The sequence below is a fragment of the Triturus cristatus genome, chromosome 1_1 (assembly GCF_964204655.1).
Source record: "Triturus cristatus chromosome 1_1, aTriCri1.1, whole genome shotgun sequence".
In the NCBI taxonomy this organism is placed as follows: domain Eukaryota; kingdom Metazoa; phylum Chordata; class Amphibia; order Caudata; family Salamandridae; genus Triturus; species Triturus cristatus.
This window is the reverse complement of record NC_140579.1, coordinates 58,884,608-58,903,817: the sequence shown is the minus strand read 5'-3', so window position 1 is coordinate 58,903,817 and position 19,210 is coordinate 58,884,608. Positions and strand designations below refer to the sequence as shown.

The following is a 19,210-nucleotide window of genomic DNA, read 5'->3' as shown; positions in this document are numbered from 1 at the left end:
GGCTCTGTGTTTGGGGATGTGGTCTTTTTTAAACCAAACTGCATACATTTTGAAAGAATATAAGCAATGGACATTGAAAGGGGTCCCTTCCTGGTCCTGTAGCCATGTCTTGAACTTTTCAGGCAAAATCACTTACTGATTTCTGAATAATGAGTTTACAACCGTTAAGGTAACCATGTTTTTTTCTGAATACAGTTCACATGCTTTGCTTATTCTTGCATTCCCTATGAGTGTTTGCTTTTTCCAGGGTGGTGTTCATTTTTTTTCAGGCAGCATTTTACTGTTGAATCAACAAGAAGGCTGGATTAGACTACATGCACAATGTGTGCGAAGTTGGTAATCCTTTTGTTGGATATTAATGCCCTCACACACCCTTTCAGGTGTCATGCTTCATCATCTGGGCTGCTCCTCGTCGGGCCGGCGGTGCAATGCCTAACGGGCTCCCTAAAAAGGGGCACATTATCGGAGTTCTTCAATCCAACAGCCGTTTGGTGAAGTGCGGGTATGGGGGCCTGGTCGATGTAGATGTGGAAAAGTGATTTTAAAAACAGGGTTGATAGTACCAGTATAGGAATTCAATTTTATTCTAAAGGTCTCCTTCCCTGATTAAAAAAGTGTAAGTGGCACTCAGTAGAGTGTAATGTCTCTAATTAGAGTGCTTAAAATTAGTGTTAATTGTCAACATGTTTCTCGCTCGGAGCTCATGCACTCGCGATTCTTCAGGACCTATGATAACTATCTACAAAAAAGGGAAGACTATATTTTTTGTAGATAGTTATCATAGGTCCTGAAGAATCGCGAGTGCATGAGCTCCGAGCGAGAAACATGTTGACCATTAACACTAATTTTAAGCACTCTAATTAGAGACATTACACTCTACTGAGTGCCACTTACACTTTTTTAATCAGGGAAGGAGACCTTAAGAATAAAATGTAATTCCTATACTGGTACTAGCAACCCTGTTTTTAAAATCACTTTTCCACATCTACATCGACCAGGCCCCCATACCCGCACTTCACCAAACGGCTGTTGGATTGAAGAACTCCGATTAAGTGCCCCTTTTTAGGGAGCCCGTTAGGCATTGCACCGCCGGCCCGACGAGGAGCAGCCCAGATGATGAAGTATGACACCTGAAAGGGTGTGTGAGGGCATTAATATCCAACAAAAGGATTACCAACTTCATACACAATGTGCATGTAGTCTAATCCAGCCTTCTTGTTGATTCACCATTTTTCTCCTTCATTTGAGGAACAGCAGGTAAAACTCTTCTTGGTAGTCTTACTGTCGGGGCACTCCACCTGACTGGACCTCCCACTCCCCTGCGAGCGGAAATAGCCCCCTCTGTTCCCCCTATTTGTAATCAGCATTTTACTGTTGTCTAGTGCATAATTTGAATTTAGTCGCAGCACAATTGAGTTGTGCTGAAGGCAGTGCGAGTTTCTCTCAGTGGGGCAGTATGGTGTTCAGTGTGGGAGAGAATGTGGCACTCTGGCCAGAGCTGCTGAATTTGGAACTGGAGAACCATGTTCAGACCTTCATGACCAGTTCACCATACCACACTCCTGACAGAGCTTATTCCGATGCTACACCTTAGAAGGCCCGATAGACCTTAGAAGCCAGGTGTCTTAGCACCCGCAGGTGGACCTGTCCACCACAATCCATACGGCAGTTCACTTCCAGTCTTACGGGCAGGCATATGAAGAAGCACATCCTAGATCGACAGTGAATCTGTCACTGAGGTCACAAGACCCTTGAGGCCAGTCCACCTCACCCATTGGTACCTCCATTGGCCTTTTTCCAGCACTAGCAGTGCAACTTGCCAGGGGTTGGCAATGTAGGATTTGCATGCACACCAAACTTAGGGGGTGATTATAATGGCAGTGGGACCGCCACGTCACCCCGTCGGTGGCGGTCCCACCGCCATTGGTGACTGCATCACAGCCCGCCATATTACAATGGCGGGTGGTTACCTGGCGGTCGGAAACACCAACCACCACGCACCCGACGGGCTTCTTGAGCCCGCCGGTGTGGTGGAGGGGCTCGTGGTTCCTACAATGCTGGTGGTGCCTACCATGCACCGCAGCAGGGATTACGATGTCCCTTACCCGCCAGCTTATCAATGGCGGTTCACCTGCCATGGAAATGCTGGCGAAAGGGACATTGGGGGCCCGTAGCAGGCCCCTTTACTCCTGGCCCTCAGACATGGGTCCTGGGGGGCATCTATGATGCCCCACAACATATCACTGCACCATGTGGCAGGCACCGATATATTTAACATGTTCCTTTTTTTTTTACTTTGCGGCGGATGATGCAGCCAGCAGCACCTGCTGCAATGTAAAAGATAGGCACTGCGAACACCGTAGTGGCAGTCGCATTGTAATGCCTATCGTGGGGCCTCCACCTTGAAGGCCAGCGGTCCCATTCCCCGATTCGATGGCGGTGGTACTGAAGTCCGCCTGCCATCGTAGTCAGCCCCTAAGTTTGCATTTTATGAATATGATTCAGCGGGAAATAAATTGATGTTTACAATTTAATTGACTTTGGTTGGCCTCTTATCTATGAGATTTCCCTGTTGAATGTGCCTTTACATTATACATTTTGGTTGTATGAATTGATTGCATACTACACTCTCCTACAGGTATTAATTTGAGTGTCATTAGGAGTGTCTGGGACCAATTGTTTTCTTAGGAATTGTTTTCTTTACTAACCTTTGCAAAGGGCCCTAAACTTCACAGCAACACAAGTCACATTTCTTTTAGTAATTTGGGATCCGTTTGAGCTACAAAATTGTTTTGGAGGAAATCGTTAGATTATGCAGCAGATGATGTATTATGTGGCAAATATGATGCAGCCATAGTTAAGTGGAAAACATTTTTCCACTTAATTTTGCCCCAACATTGTAGTTGATCAATTTGTAAGTTCCCCAAACCCAAAAGTCGAGTTTGGGCACAATTTGCATTTTAAAAGCAGCCCTATACCACAGGGCTACTTTTAAACTGACCTCAGGCTTCAGCAGTGCACACATGCAAGCGCAGAAAGGGCTGCTGGCCTCTAAACTGCCATGCCTTATTATATTCTAGGGACTTAAAAGTAGTTCTAATCCCCCTGCCCTAATATGTACTAGGGCCTTATAGGAGAGGTCATGCCAATCATAGGGGTACCCTAACCCATAGTGCACCCTAGTGTATGTAGGTGTTTTCACTGTATTTTTAAGTGCCTCTTTCAGAATAGCACTGGCTGTTTAGGCAGAGGCCAGGGTCAGTCAGTCAGGTACCACCAGTACCAGTCAGCAAAAAGTTGGGGAGTGCCCAGGGCAGCTTTGCAACACTAGAGAAACACAAACTCAGAATGTAAAACATAACACCATGGTTGGGGGGTTCTCTTCAATAATCAGAATTGATTTCTGTCCTAATGAACCCATTTTCCAACATTAGGATAGGGAAAGACTGGAGAAAAATCATAACGTTCTAATCTATACATTGAAGTTTTTATGCAGATCTTTGATGACGGTTAATAGCTCACTGTTCAATGTTAGGATTTTAACTTAAAAACTTCAAATACCAAAAGAATATCTCAGACAAAAGCAGTAACTCACTGACCTATTGAATTAAAGCTTTCACTAGACAAGCCTTTGATCTCTCTCAAAAAAAGAACATTAATCACCAAAGTTATCTTCACATTTTTATTGTTGCCTGAAAATTGCTGGAGACCAGGAATGCAGCAGCAGGTACTTTTCAAACCCTAATGCACTTGCAAACACGACGCCCCCACCCTAAATCAGCGGCCTTTGTTTGCTTTGTGCATTAAGATGCAAGATTCATATATATGTGTTTTTTTAAACATTTGGTCTCATTACAATATGAATGTAAATAACAATAAAGCATACATGCAAACTGTGACTACATGCCTGCCTTTCTCAATATTTCACTTCGAAAGTATGCGATTGTATTTGTTTAACGGGCGGTGATTTGAATAGGGTCACTGGAAAGTGCACAAGGTTGTCCCTGTCCCCCCCAGAATTTTAGTGTCTCCTACGCCCCTGCAAGTGCAACGTGCGTCAGCTTGCAGCCAGATCCCGGTTCGTGTGCCCAAACTCGGCTGCGTCTCTCCTTCCATCGCAGAGGGCTCCCGTGATCTGGTTTGGGCAGTTGGCTGCTTCTCTGAGTATCAGAGGTGCTCCCAGGCTCTGTGCATCTCATTCTCTGGGAGCAGCCTGGCCCCCTCACACAGTCAGCATGACGGAACATCTTAGATGGCAGCACACTGTCTGCGGGCAGCATGGCTTCCGTTGCATCTGTTAGGATCTGTTTCAACAACCGGTCATAAGTAGTTAGCAAAACGCCAGGAGTTTGTTTTCAGCCCTGACAACAGTTGGATATAATCCCAGAAGCATGGGGTGCTTGCCTGCAGAATCCCCCACTGAAAGACGTCAATGTATGCTTGGTTCAGCGTCACAACAGTTGTGCTTCAGCCGAATCGATTGTATAGTTCGGTAAGAAGGCCTTTTACTGTTTGAGGCACAACACATGTACATTTTAATTGTATCCATGTCTCAGAGCGGGTACAGTCATCTTAGTGTTGTCGGTGTTATGAATTCCTGCCACTACCAATCTGGCTGTCTAGTCGTCGCGGGTTACTTGCATGTGTACCATTTATTCACACAAACCTCATAACAATGATTCGCAGCAGTCACACAGAGCGAGCCTCCTGCGCGATTCTTTGGTTTGGAGCCAGCGAGGCTAAATTAAACCAAGTGTTGTCACCTCCAACACACTGGCACCCGGCCATTTAAACACTCTTTCAAGAACTACTGCCATCATCTGTCCACTAGCCCAAATGCCCTGTGTTTCTTATCCATCTGTACACTCAGCAGTCCCTAAAATACAAGGGAATAAAAAAAAATGCTGCAATTATTGTGTTCCTTGGCATCCGTGTTTTGCAGATAACGGAAGAGCAGCATTCAAAGTTACAGTGACTTGCCCAGGATCACACGGTTTCCTCAACTTGTTATATGTTCGAAGCTGCATAAAAAGCTTTCTAGATCTGAGCAGGCATGGCGGTAAGCCACTGCACACTGAATTTAGGTCACATTGAAAAGGCTCTCTCTCGCCGAGTGTAGCCTTAGCATTCACACCTCTTAAGGACATTCTCGTAAGCATATCAAAATGCACAAGGATGGGCGAGCGCAGTGTTTACTGATATTACACAAAACTGGTTTGATTCTTAACCAGCTGATTACGCCGATGAACACCACAGACAGCACCCAGGATAATATACTGCATTCCTAATCACTTAAGGTCCCAGGGGCCACTGTACTGTAAAGGAAAGCACATAGATAAGACACTGTCATTTACAACGCCAATATCTCTAACTCCTTCAAATGCAAGACCTATTGCATTGCAAATGCTTGTTTTATAGTGCTACTCATAGTTCACTCACACTTAGTTCTATGTTCAGCATGGTACACGTTCTTTGCAGCAGGCACATTAACCCTCCGTGCTACTTTATGAGGCAAAACTGCTACTAGACAAAAACACAGCACCCCCTACCCCACTAACATCAGCGCCAGCTGCAGCTACACTGGTCGCACCACACTAAAGTCAGGCCCACTCCCAGTAATGGGGCAGGACAAGCATTTCCAGAAATGGGGTGAGAGCTAAACTCATAGCCATTTTATGAGGTAAAATATCTATGTAAGTGGTGGGGCGCGATACTTCCCCCAAACTCCAGCACGCAAAACAAGTTAACAGATTTCTTGCAGATGATTTAAGGGAAAGTAGACTTTTCCTCTAAGGATTTTTTGAAACTTTGGGATCACACTTGCTAAAACGCCATAGACCCTTATAGGGCATTCATGAAATATTCCAGTGCTTTCATGGTGCACCAGGGAAACCTGCCCTTTCCTAAGAGTAGATCTCGTTTTTTTCCAATGTCTTAAGTCAAAAATTACTTCCACTATACCAAGTTCATCCTTTTTTCATGGATGAGCCGCTTATGCTAAGGAGTACATTCAATATCACAGTGCCAGAAATTTCATGACATGGGTACCTCTAAAGATTTCCTCCAGTATACACTGGTCAGCATTTTGCCATTGACACTCCCTATAAAGTGAAAACAGGAAATCATATGAATAGACTTCCCTCAAATATCAGTTACAACATTTTGCTATGGATGCTAAGAATAATGCGCATCATGTCAGGGCCTTTGGCCGGTGCGCTGGTGTGTGTTCTGTTTCCGTGCCGCTGGGTATGACCGGGCTAGCGGCTTTCTCAGTTAGACAGTTCGAGTCCCCACAGCCAGTGACAGCGTCTTAATAGAAGCATGTCAGGGCCTGCAGTTTGCTGTAGTAACCCCTCCTATCCATATGCTATTAGTGCCCTTGTCCGTACAGCCCCGTTACGCTGCGCTCCACATGCCTGCCTTTCCCTTTATCTCCAAGTCCTGCTGCCCTCCCTGGCACTGGCCTCCATGCTTAAGAATCCCAAGGTATCACCTCACGGTCTGTGCCCTTTTGCAAGTGAATACCTCAAGGAGTGGAGTAGCTTGTGTGTTCTTGGATTGTGCAAGGGTGAGAAATGGACCTTCACACAATCAGTGGCCCTGAGTGTATGGTCCCGCACTTGACATTCTGCGCATTGCACTTTGTTCTCTGCTCAGTGAATTGAGGCTTGTAAAATATGTTGATCGCAGGGGAATATAGCCATGTCTGTCCTGACATACAACTAGCCACTCTTCACACCCAGCACCTTAAAGCCACAGTAGCTATTTCCTAATTGGGTCTCGGTAATCCTGTGGGCAGCAGGTACGTCTGTTTCCTTCTGAGTCTTATGAAAGGCAGATGAGCATCAGGGTGCAACCGGTATCACACAGTGGCACAGAGTTGCCACCCTGAAACTCACAAGCAAGTGCCAAAACCTCTCAGCAAATATGAGATTGTTTTCCTGCCCAGATTAATTTAATCATTAAATATCGTAGATTATGAAAAAAACTATTTAGAAGTGGGTGAGGTATATTTATAAATAAATACAGAAACTGTGGGAACACCACCATCTTGATGAGAGCTATGCTGCCTAAGACAGACAGAGGCGGCCTAATCGAAGTGTCTATTTATTCCTGTGACATGCAGCGCTGATTTTGGGAAAACGAAATCCTTCAGTTCTGGGAAGAATATGGTAGTAAAGCTTAAACTTAAAGGAACTGACGGAAGGGCAGCACCAGCAGTGGAACCTGGGGCTTAATTTTACTGAACATGGGAGACCTCACCCGGCCTGGATATGAAAAGGATTGACAGATTGATAGCTGTGAATTATGTGGGTGGTGGAGCGATTTGTCTGGTTAGTACCGAGAATGAATGATACTCCTTCATGCTATCTATTTAGGCAACTCCTAGTGTTGAATCCAGTTTATTTCAGGTTCCATTTTGTGACACTCAATAGGAGCAAACCTGTAGAAGGTGCACAGGCACTTGGCCTTTAGGTGAACTTGAACTGTCTATACTTTTGCTGTAACTGCAAGGCCTTAAGAACTGACCAAGGCACAAGTGCACATGACAAGCTGTTGCTATGCTTGTCTTGCTGACATCATAAATTCTGATTAATGATTGGAATAATGAGTGGAAAACCCCTAATGTTTAGCCAAGAAGCTGACTCTCATTAGCTGTGTATCATTTGTGCAATATATGCAATATGTATTGTAATCTATAAAACCCATGTTAACTTCTGTATTTTGAGAGGGTCTACATGGCAGCTGGCTCCCCAGCAGCTGTTAAATAATAATATACATTGGAAATCTCACTGCCTGATGTCTTTCATTCATTTTAGACTTCCACATCAGGAGTCTGCATTCAACTTCTTAGAGTATGAAGTGGCGTTCAATTACACAAGATCTAGCAATAACAGGTTTTTAATGCCTAGATGTCTGGGGCTCGACAGAACAGATGTGTGTATACCCTTCGCTAACAGCTGTGGGTAAGTCACTGAACCATGTTTGTGATGGGATTACAATTATTTCTCATGAGTGAGGCATTCCTAATATGTGTAGGTCTTAAGCTTGGGTTGATTGAGTTCCTTCCCTTTGTGCAGACCGCCCCTGACTACTTACTCATTGGATGGTTTAGTGAGGTCCTCTGATAGGCTTCCTCGAGGTCGGCAATGGCAGTGGTGAAATACCCAGATGTTGATCAAACTTGACTAGCTAGAGAAAGTAAAAGTCGTAGCATTTGTGAACCTGTAAAGGATCCTTAGCAGCACAGCAGGCAGAGCAACTGACAGTACCAGCTGAGCCCTTGGCCTCCTCCCAGATGGAATCCAAGGCACAGGGCCTGGCCTCGCCTTCTGGGCCCTGCCAGTTGTGCAGTCTGCAGCCGTAAGGTGCTTGGCCGAGGACTGGGTGTGGGGCAGCCTTCTCCACCCAGGAAAGCTCGACCGACACACATGGGACCTGGGTTGGTGACCCCGTCCTCTCTGGGAGGGGCACAATGTGAAAAAAACATCCCGGGATGGAACCTATGCTCCCACAGCATGACTCTCCCGGGCTGGGATCCCCGAAGCACCCCACCGTCTTTGCCCTCCCATGCCTGATTCTAGCCCATCTGGGTTTCGAATGACTGAGGAGCAGCCCACCTCAGATGGCTGGGCAGCCTGGATGAGAAGGAGCTGGGGCCATTATAGAACCCTGGCTCCTCTCTGGGGCCCCTCAAAGTCAGTGGGAACTGCTTCGAGGGACAGGAGTAGATGCTGCCACTGCCCCTTGCTCAGGTTTGCACCCTTTTATCCCCTAGCGGGTATCTCATGAATTGCTTTGAAGCATAAGGGAAAAAACAGGCTGTTCTTCTCTGGCCCGAACTAGAAGTGCTTGGAGGCCCCCAGCCTGACAGCACAGCTCGGGCCGCCTCACGTCTTGTCTTGTCCTGTCAGGCGGCAGATGGCCAATGTGTAGGTGAGATGACAATCCCTTGTTGCCAAATACCTGGTTGCCTAGTGCCATGTGGCTGGGCTGGGATTGGGAGTCAATTGGTCCACCTGTGAGTCTAGGAGAGCCGGTGTCACATGGTCGCCCACTTGCTTATGATGTAGAAAACCTACAAGAGGTAGTACTAGAAACTGACACTGAGTACAGGCAGAGGTTCCATTGTAAGACTGGTGGTGGCTTCAATCAGTACACCAAAATAATACAAGAAAAAATATAGGAAGACTTCAGCGAAGAGGAGGACATCCTCGTTGCACCACAATATAGCACACATGCACTTTACGGTTAAACACTCACCTGCGATCAACAACTAGGGGGTGGACGGTACAATCCTAGAGAGCCACAGAGATGTGGTTCTCATGTATTTCCTTGAGCATCCCAGATACCCCGATTCCAACCAACTAAAATATCCTACTGAAGAGGTGGTGGGATGTCTCTCATCTGCCATAAACCCCTAACATGTGTCTGACTGAAACTACTTTTAGGTTTCATAAAATCAAGCCCTAGCTTTTACCCAGAGGGTATCGGGGCATTTTACCGAAGAATAGTTTCCACCTGCTGGAAAGCAGTTCACATCACAACAAATTTGAAAGGAAATATGCAGTTTACATGTGAAAAATATTTACAGGTACACATAAACCATGGCGGCATTAGAGAATTTAATACTGGGTTCCATGATTTACATGATGTCAGTATGGTTTAAATAATGAAATGTCTGGTGTGTCTCTCAAACATAAATTCCAGACACCTTTATGAAAACAAGGAATGATCTTACACAAAGTATGGCCACCAAGTCTCGCAGAGAGCGAGGCAAGAACGAAGAGGCATTGAGATTAGTCTAGTACCCACTAAGGGAGAAGTTTACCTCATATGGACGCTGATGAGATATTATTGGCCTTTTTCCAGGCGGCGGCGGTGGGACTCTATGTCTCAAAACTAAATGGCCTCTTGCCATATGGCACTGGGGAAGGATGGGCATAGAACTCCACAGAACCTCATGTGGTGAATAGTAGTGCCCTTCCCTCGAAGTCCCCACTTGCCCCACCAGGCTCACCCACATTGTCCAATGCAGCAGGGAATGAGCTGATATGGGCAGGTCCACGGGGAGTCATATCCACCATCCACACAACTGGAATGGAGCCGGGGAGCAAAAGTGGAGCAGGGGGCGGTCCGCTGCACTAGAAAGGGGACCGCACCAGTGTCATCTTAAGGATCTTAGGGGTCCTGGTCATTATATACCTGGGGCCTGGGCAAGATGTTAGGAGCCTCCGTTTGGAAATTTATTGGTTCTTATTGCCCATTTTCTGCCAATTCAAGTGCCGTAATGTCAAACAATATTGAATTTTACAATAAAGGTAGAGATAGAGAAATAGACCAATGTGAGCTAGAGAGAAAGTTACCTATCTCAGGGCTCTCATAGATATCAGATGTTACCAGTGATATAATGTGTGAGGCCATAAGCAGTGCTTTATAGCGGTGCAAGTTATACTCAGGTGAGTTAGGTATAACTGGTGAATATCATTTTTTTTTTAAAACATTATTTTTTTACATATAACTCCACTTTAACCTTGGTATTTTTCAGTGAATTTCTATGTATTTTTTTAATTTAAAGTAAGATCTTAGAACCCCCTGCGGCCCGGCACCCAAACCCCGCGGGCACCCTCTTACCACACAATCACCCAACCTGCCTACATGTATGGCCTTTAGCTGTGTGCAGCATGGGGTTGATCCCGGGCCTTGCCTGTGGCCCAGCACTGCACCCAACCCACGCAGTCAGCCAACCACTCTCCGCGCATAGCCTTCAACCATAGAACCTGACCCACAATTATATTTTTAACATTTTTTTTGTCCTGGGGGTCTGCTCCGCCATCAAGGCTGAGGGCAGGAAAAGGCCAATTTTCAAAAAGTTAAAGAGATACAATTGATGGACGGAATGCAAAACAAATCAAAACGTTCACCCCCAGTCAAGAGATCGGGGTTAAATCCATCATTCTTTTGCTCAACATGCCACCCCAGTTTAGAACTGGCCATATGCAAATCAGTCTTGGCCCTGTGCCTCCTGGAAACAGTCCAGCCCGAACTGCCAAGCCAGGTCCTCCCTCGACCGGAAACAAATATCCTAGGACCGGTTTAGGGGTTTCACCCCTCATCAGTCAGTATAGCTTGAATACAGTGGCACAGTGAGCCTGGGACCTTCGTCTGGGCATACCTGGCACAAAAAGTGGCATTTTCAAACTCGTAATGATACATTTCATCATTACAAGTTCATAGGTACCAAACATGATACATCTACCTACGTTCATTTACGAGTTACAGCTTATTAAATGTAATAAGGAATCCCCAATATTATCACACGGGAGGGCCTACCTATTAATTAAACAGCACCCTTCCCCCGGTCACTACCTAGTGACTACCTTAGGGATGACATATATGTAATTAAAGGGGCGTTTAAGGCTTGGCATGGGGCTTGAAATGCTCAGTCGACAGGGCATTGTGACACTGTATTCAGACTGAATTGCAGGCCTGGGACAATTTTTAAGGTGCTATTTAAGTGAGTGGCAAAATAGGTGTAGCAGGCCACTGATGGTATTTATTTACAGGCCCTGGGTATATGGCATACCACTCTATAAGAGACTTTGGCACTGGTGAGCAGTGGTAAAGTGCAGAGTCCTAAAGCCAACAAAAACAAATTGACTAAAAAGTGGGAGGAGGAAGGTAAAAGATTTGGGGATGACACTGCAGAGAGGGCTACTTCCAACAGAGGCAGTCCAATATTCAATCTTCTAGATGGTTCCTGTAATTCCTCTTAATTCCTGGCCTTCAGGTAACTTCCTCTGTACTGTGGTGAGGTGCGGCAGTCCAGTCATTTTTACATATTGTCTAATATACCCTTCAACCTTTTGGTCATCATAAATAGTATCTGTCAGGCTGAGCACATCAGCATGACAGACACTCTTTATTTTCATGCCAGGCAGCCAGGCGCTGTACATGCGCTAACTGCACAGGCGCCTGGCATCTGAGCTGAACTTTGGCAGGCTGTGGATGTCACAGCCCGGTTGACAAGACCGACTCAGCTCAGCAGAGTGCCTCGAGGTCCTCCCCCTCATGATGAGGGGGAGTGTCAGTGACAGCCTTAGACCTGGGTCCTTCCATTTTAAGCCCTGCAGTGCCAGGGGCCAAGTTTTTCTCAGTGACACCACTTCCCAGAGTGGGGGTGGTGTAAGCAGTCTCACTGACTCCATCCTTCTTTCTAACGAGTAAGAGACTGCCGCCTACTTTCTTTGGCTAACCTAGGGACCTCTTGAAACCTCCAAGGCTTCCCTCAAGAGATGCTGCAGAAGGTAAGTGTGATGTTTTTATTTAATGTTTGGTGCATGCGTGTATGTGTTTATGTAAGTAAGTGATGTGATCGGGTGTGTGTTTACATAAGACAGCATAGGTGCGAATGTGCAGGTGTGCAAATATGTCCTTTTTGTCCCCTTATACTCTAATTACCAACCACCACTGGTATTAATTAGTTGAAAAATTCACCTGCAGAGTTTTATGTGTAGCAAGGGGAGTTACAGCTATCTCAAAATGTCTTAACTTGATTGGTTGTTTTTGATGGGACAGGGAGCTTATGTATCGAAATGTGGGAAACTGTGGTCCAGATTTATTATATGTTTGCATCTGTGTTGCAGACATTTGTGGCATAGCTGCAATGCAAAATATCTTTTTAACTTGAAATCTGAGTTTAGCATTAAAGAGGATCTAAAATTGTATTTTCAATTTCTGAAATTAGCACTTATTTCAAGTCATACAGTAACCTGGGAGAGATAGGCCTTTCAGCAGTGAAAAAGTAGTTTGCATGTTTTTTCTTCCAGGACATGTGACACATAATAAACATGTACTAGTTTTAAATACAAAACTTCCTGCCCTGTGCGCCTTTAGGGACTACCGTAAGGGTGACTTATGAGTATTAAAAAGGAAGGTTAGGCCCGTTTTGTGCCAGGTTGACCTAGCAGTTCAGTACTGCACACAGGGGCTGCAGTGGCAGGCCTAAGACAGGTCTAAGTGGGTGGCACAATCAGTGCTGCTGCCCACTAGCACTAGTAGCATTTAAGTTACAGGCCCTGGATACCAGTAGTATCATAATCTAAGGATGTATAAGTAAATTAAATATGCCAGTTGGGTGTAAGCCAATTTTACCACCTTTTATGGAGAGAGCAGAAGCACTTGGCCGCTCGTTAGCAGTGGTAAACTGTGCAGTGTTCTAAAACCAGCCAAAGAGAGTTCAGCAAAAAGCAGGGAGGAAGACATAAAGTGTGGGGTAATACTATGACCACGATTTTAGGTCTAACAGACAATAAAACTGACAACTTCTCCTTCTTGATCGAGGACTGTAACAGATAGGTCACACTGTAGTGTCAGCTTTGGCATCAACATGTTATAATGCACTGGCAACTGAACACCATCGTCTCTCACTGATTACTAAAATGAATGATTCGTGAAGCATGCATTTGAGTTTTTCTTGGCTGCACAGATGTGCTGCAGCGTGGGTGATGTGGTGACTTTCCAACCCTTCCCATAATGCTTGCGTCCTTTTCTACGCAGCAGTTGATTTGTGTAGAGGCTAGAAAGACCTTGTGAAGAGAGGTATTCTTAGATGTTGTCTCGTGGACAGATGCTGACCCTAGAGGGCTATTCCAGGCTTAGATATTATCTGCTGAGAGATACCTCTTGGTGCTCTGAGACAAGCACTGCATGTCTAATGGATACAAGCTGAGTCTACAGCGATGGACGGGCTTAATTGTTATCTGCAGAGATTCCTCTTTGTTCTCCAAGCCAGATCATGCATGTCTCATTGATGAATAGGACACTTTGCACCACATGCGTTACTCCGCATGCCATTACCCCACAGTTTTTACACTGCAGAATCATTTACAACGCAGGGCTTTACAACGCAAACAATAACAACGCATTTGCGGTGTAAAAACTGCAGGGTAATGGCAGGCGGAGTAACGCATGCGGGGTAAAGGATGTTTCCACTCATAGATATATCCTGCCTATGGAGATATATCCTGGCTTAGTTGTTATCTGCTGAGAGATACCTCTTGGATCTTTAACAGACAGTGCATGTCTCATGGATACATGCTGAGTCTACAGAATACCCTGGCTTAGATATTTTCTGCTGAGAGATACCTCTTGGATCTTTAACAGACAGTGCATGTCTCATGGATACATGCTGAGTCAACAGAATACCCTGGCTTAGATATTTTCTGCTGAGAGATACCTCTTGGATCTTTAACAGACAGTGCATGTCTCATGGACACATGCTGAGTCTACAGAATACCCTGGCTTAGATATTTTCTGCTGAGAGATACCTCTTGGATCTTTAACAGACAGTGCATGTCTCATGGATACATGCTGAGTCTACAGAATACCCTGGCTTAGATATTTTCTGCTGAGAGATACCTCTTGAATCTTTAACAGACAGTGCATGTCTCATGGACACATGCTGAGTCTACAGAATACCCTGGCTTAGATATTTTCTGCTGAGAGATACCTCTTGAATCTTTAACAGACAGTGCATGTCTCATGGACACATGCTGAGTCTACAGAATACCCTGGCTTAGATATTTTCTGCTGAGAGATACCTCTTGGATCTTTAACAGACAGTGCATGTCTCATGGACACATGCTGAGTCTACAGAATACCCTGGCTTAGATATTTTCTGCTGAGAGATACCTCTTGGATCTTTAACAGACAGTGCATGTCTCATAGACACATGCTGAGTCTACAGAATACCCTGGCTTAGATATTTTCTGCTGAGAGATACCTCTTGGATCTTTAACAGACAGTGCATGTCTCATGGACACATGCTGAGTCTACAGAATACCCTGGCTTAGATATTTTCTGCTGAGAGATACCTCTTGGATCTTTAACAGACAGTGCATGTCTCATGGACACATGCTGAGTCTACAGAATACCCTGGCTTAGATATTTTCTGCTGAGAGATACCTCTTGGATCTTTAACAGACAGTGCATGTCTCATGGACACATGCTGAGTCTACAGAATACCCTGGCTTAGATATTTTCTGCTGAGAGATACCTCTTGGATCTTTAACAGACAGTGCATGTCTCATAGACACATGCTGAGTCTACAGAATACCCTGGCTTAGATATTTTCTGCTGAGAGATACCTCTTGGATCTTTAACAGACAGTGCATGTCTTATGGATACATGCTGAGTCTACAGAATACCCTGGATTAGATATGTTCTGCTGAGAGATACCACTTGGTTAACGAGACACCCACTGCAAGCCTCTTGGATAAATGCTGCATCTAGAGAGATGTCCTGGGATAGCTACTGTCCACAGAGACACCATATCTGAGGAGGTACATTTCACAGAGGAAGATATTTTAGGAGTTTAGTACAGCCGCTGTTGCTTCTGAATAGGTTTTATTAATGCTGTGTGCATCTTTTCATCATCAAATGGTTTAAAGATAGGACTTACCGTTTGCTTTCTAATGATAATTCTGAGTTGTTAGTAACTTCGATGAGCACACATCTCCCACTGTCAGCAGCATGCCTGAGAATGAGTGCTTCGGCAGACTCTCTGCTGTCCATCCTGTAAGAGACCGCAGAGGTTAGTCCACCCACCAGTGAGGATTCCTGGGGAGACACGAAGTTTGCACATCTCCACCCTCACTCCAGCCCGTCGACCCTTCATCCTGACAAGACCAACACCCCCCTTAGAGACCAACAGCAACAAGAAAAGCACGACAAGGAGAGAAGCACCGCTTTTCACTACTGCCCACATATCTTTTCAGCGACCAGTCCATGGCAAATGGAAAATAACACTGAAACCTGTCACGTGGAGACTGATGGAAAGCGGATTACCAGTACAATGAGTGTGCTTAAGGGCCACTTACAGACAGAAGACCCTAGATGCAGGGACACAGCTCTTTCCCAGAAAGACACCAGGATCCTGGGTTCAGCGACGTGGGAAAAGTTATGTCTTTCTGTGTTATGTTTCTCCGTGTTCCTGAGAGATTTGTTTATAAATACTGATGTTCATATATATGACAGGCCATGACATTTATGAACATGAATTGTATGCATGCATATTTATTTAACAAGAGCTTTACACAAGTTTGGTTTCAGTCATGGAGCAAGTGGTTGTATACTCTGAGGAGATCAACTGTTGCTAAACTTGGACTTGATTAGAAATTTGCTTAGTGATATTTTTATTTTTTTAATATATGTCTATGCCTTCGACTGCAGCTTTGAGGTGAAACGTTTCATCTCATGTGCCCTTGTGAGGTCTCGGGCTTCTGTACTCTAGTCTAATTGTTACATACATGAATACATCTAATGTCTCAGATAAAGCATGGTTGTAAGCAAGCTTTGCTGTTTTGCCTAACTTGGGGTTCTGTGGAGGATGATGCCAACAGCCCAGTAGAGAAATTAGAATGCTTAGGGTATAAAAGCTTCCCCCATTTAGTAGGGGTTGAAAGGCAGCTAAGATCCTGAGAGACATCTCAAAGGACGCTTATTGTGATACACTGAAGACCATCCCTTCTGCAGCAAGTATGCAGGAAGGTACTGCATGGCTCAGCAAGCAAAGCAAATGGGCAGGTTGACATAAGAATATTTTATGACAAATTCTAAATGCAGAGTTTTCACAATAACGTTTGAGGCATATATTGTGTTTATTACCATAACACTCATTGCACATGCTCTGAGATGAAGTGAGCCACTGGGTCCATACTGGGTGACTGCCAACCCATGCACAGCATGCACGCAACCCCGATGGCTGAGCATGGCCAGGTGCATAAATAAAGGGATGCAAGACCGCTCGTGGATCGGCCCAAACCTACCAGCTAGGAGCGGGGTACAGATCTTTGTAACTGTACATTACGCACATCAGCTGTGGCCTGCACAAATTACATTCATGACGAGGGAGTCCCTTAATAACACCCTTCTTTGCTCCAAATTGAGTGATGCCCCAGCTGCTTCCGACATTAGCAGCCGCCGCCCCAGTCGTAGTAGCCAGCAGAGGATAAGGCCTCTGCCCTCTGCCTCTGCCCGACGGTCTGTGAAGGCTCATCTCAACTTTGTGGGTGCTGCCCACACCCAGCTGCCACCAACCAGAGGCCTGCACATGGCCATCCCCCTGGGCAACACTCAAGGGCACCAGCATAATCTTCTAACAAATTCTCCCACTTCAAAGTAGGTCAGCAGGTATAAATATTGGACCTCGGACACCACCACTTCAGTACACTTCTGGATCCCTGGACTCTGCCAGGGAGAAACATTGCTGTGATGCTGAATGGACTGCAACTCAGCTGGACTGGTGCCCTGCTGTTCTGCCCCTCTGCTCGCTGCCTGGGTAAGTATGACTGGACCTGCATCTTTGAACCCAGAACTCCAATGTGACTCCAAGGACTAGTTGGCTGGTCTCCTGATCAGAAGGCTCAGGGACACAACAGGCTTCCCATAAGCTTACACAGTCATCTGCCCTTTGCCATCTATAAGTCCTGTCTGTCCAAGTGGTGCCACCCCAGTCCTGGATCCTTGGAAGTGGGCATGAGGTACTTTTCTCCAGCCCATCTGTGGATCAGGAGAACTGATGCATCTCCTCTGCTCTGCGGCGCAACCCTGAGCAGAACCGATGCATCGCATCAGTTACTTGGTATTACTCCACGCAAGGACCTAGCAATGCTGCATGCCACATCTATATGCAAGGACATTGCATCGCCTCTACCAACCTTCAGGAACTGCCACTGCGCACTACATGTCTGCTCAAGAAACTTTGCATCGCCTACAGCAGCCTCCAGGACTCATAGCTGTATGACACATCTCCACAGAAGGACTCTGAGTCTGTGCTGCTGCGTGGGCCATGATTGAAGCGGGACTCTGCAATGCAGTCAGGATTAAAGATACTGTTCATTAGGCCTAAGAAGGTCCTTGTAGCCCACCACCGCTCCATGGCAGTAGGCCTGAACTTGTGACTTAGTCCCAGTTTAAAGCAACCAGATGTCCACTCTTGGAGCTTTGTGCTTTTTTGTGCTATTTTCACTAAAATCTTGAAAATGTCATATTGCCGCTTCAACTAATTGCTTCATGAAACCACCCAGTGTACGTGCGCTCTACAAGTCATTTTTAACATTAACATTACTAATTGGAATTTTGTTGTTTTGGTCTTGATTTATTTATTAAAGTTTACTCTAAATTGGTGTTCGATTTGTCTTCTGTGGTGTTTTCACTTTATTGTTGTTTGAAGTGCTTCATAAATACTTTGCACATTGCCCTTACATTACCTCTGGCTGCTTTGTGCCAAGCTACCAGAGGGTTAAGCGCAGGTTAATTTAGGGTTTCCTTGTCACTTCACCCTGGCAAGGATTGTGGTTGCTGCTTGAGTAGGGTCATGCCTCCCTTAACCAGTAACCCCATTTCTTACGGTAGGTGTGTTGTGATGGTGGTAGGGTTTAGAAAGTGTCAGATATTGTTTAGGTGAATTTTGGATGTGTGCGGTTTTGTTTTAGTGGGGCAGTATTCTGTGGTGTGTTGGTAGTGATTGAGGTGTAGGATTTGTGGGTGAGGGAGTGGTGAGTCGAGTCGGTTGACAGAGTGAAGGTGGCATAGTGTTTGACAGCCAAGTTTCTCTGTAGTGTGCAGGTTTGAAAAATAATCTTTTGAGAGATTGTTGTAGGCTGGGAAGGGGCATACGTGTGCCTTAATGGTGGATGAGATTTTGAAAGAGTGTTTTCATTGGTTGTGTTTGCAAAAAAATGAAGGCTATGTGTTAATGTGGTATTATAGATGTTAGAAGAAAGGGTTTGGACGGGTTGCATGGGGAATGCTAGGAGAAGCCAGAGGGTGGTGAAAGTGTTTATTAGTGAAGGTTGGATTTTGTGAAATTACTTGTGTGTGTTTTGTTTCATGGGTAAATAAGCTAAATGTATTTTTTCTTTTGCTGTAGTACAGTGTTGTGGTTTATGTAGGAGTGTGTGGCTGTAGGGGTACAAGTGTATGTTGCAATGAGTTGGATTAAGTTTAATGAGTGAGTGAAAGCTTGAGTGATATTCTGTGTTGGTTGAAACTGGTGTGTGTTTGTTTAGTGTTAGTATGCATGATTTTGTGTATGGCTGTGTCTTGGAATGCGCTTGTGGATTGTAAAACTGCACCATCTCTGGTCATCAGCCTTAACGAGCCTGAACAGGACCAAACAGGTGATGCCCTCATCCCATCTGCCCTT

At 45.3% G+C, this 19,210-nt stretch overlaps 1 protein-coding gene across 2 annotated transcripts in view; it reads right to left on the bottom strand.

The window, feature by feature from the left end:
- The window catches only part of LOC146869392 (uncharacterized), a 110,616-nt gene that overhangs the window by 40,460 nt on the left and 50,946 nt on the right, over positions 1-19,210 (bottom strand). For both annotated transcript variants that reach the window (XM_085599710.1, XM_085599713.1), the window contains one exon: positions 15,464-15,577. In XM_085599710.1, coding sequence (XP_085455836.1) covers positions 15,464-15,576 — 113 coding nt within the window. In that variant the 5' untranslated portion in view covers position 15,577. The remainder of the gene's footprint in view (positions 1-15,463; positions 15,578-19,210) is intronic.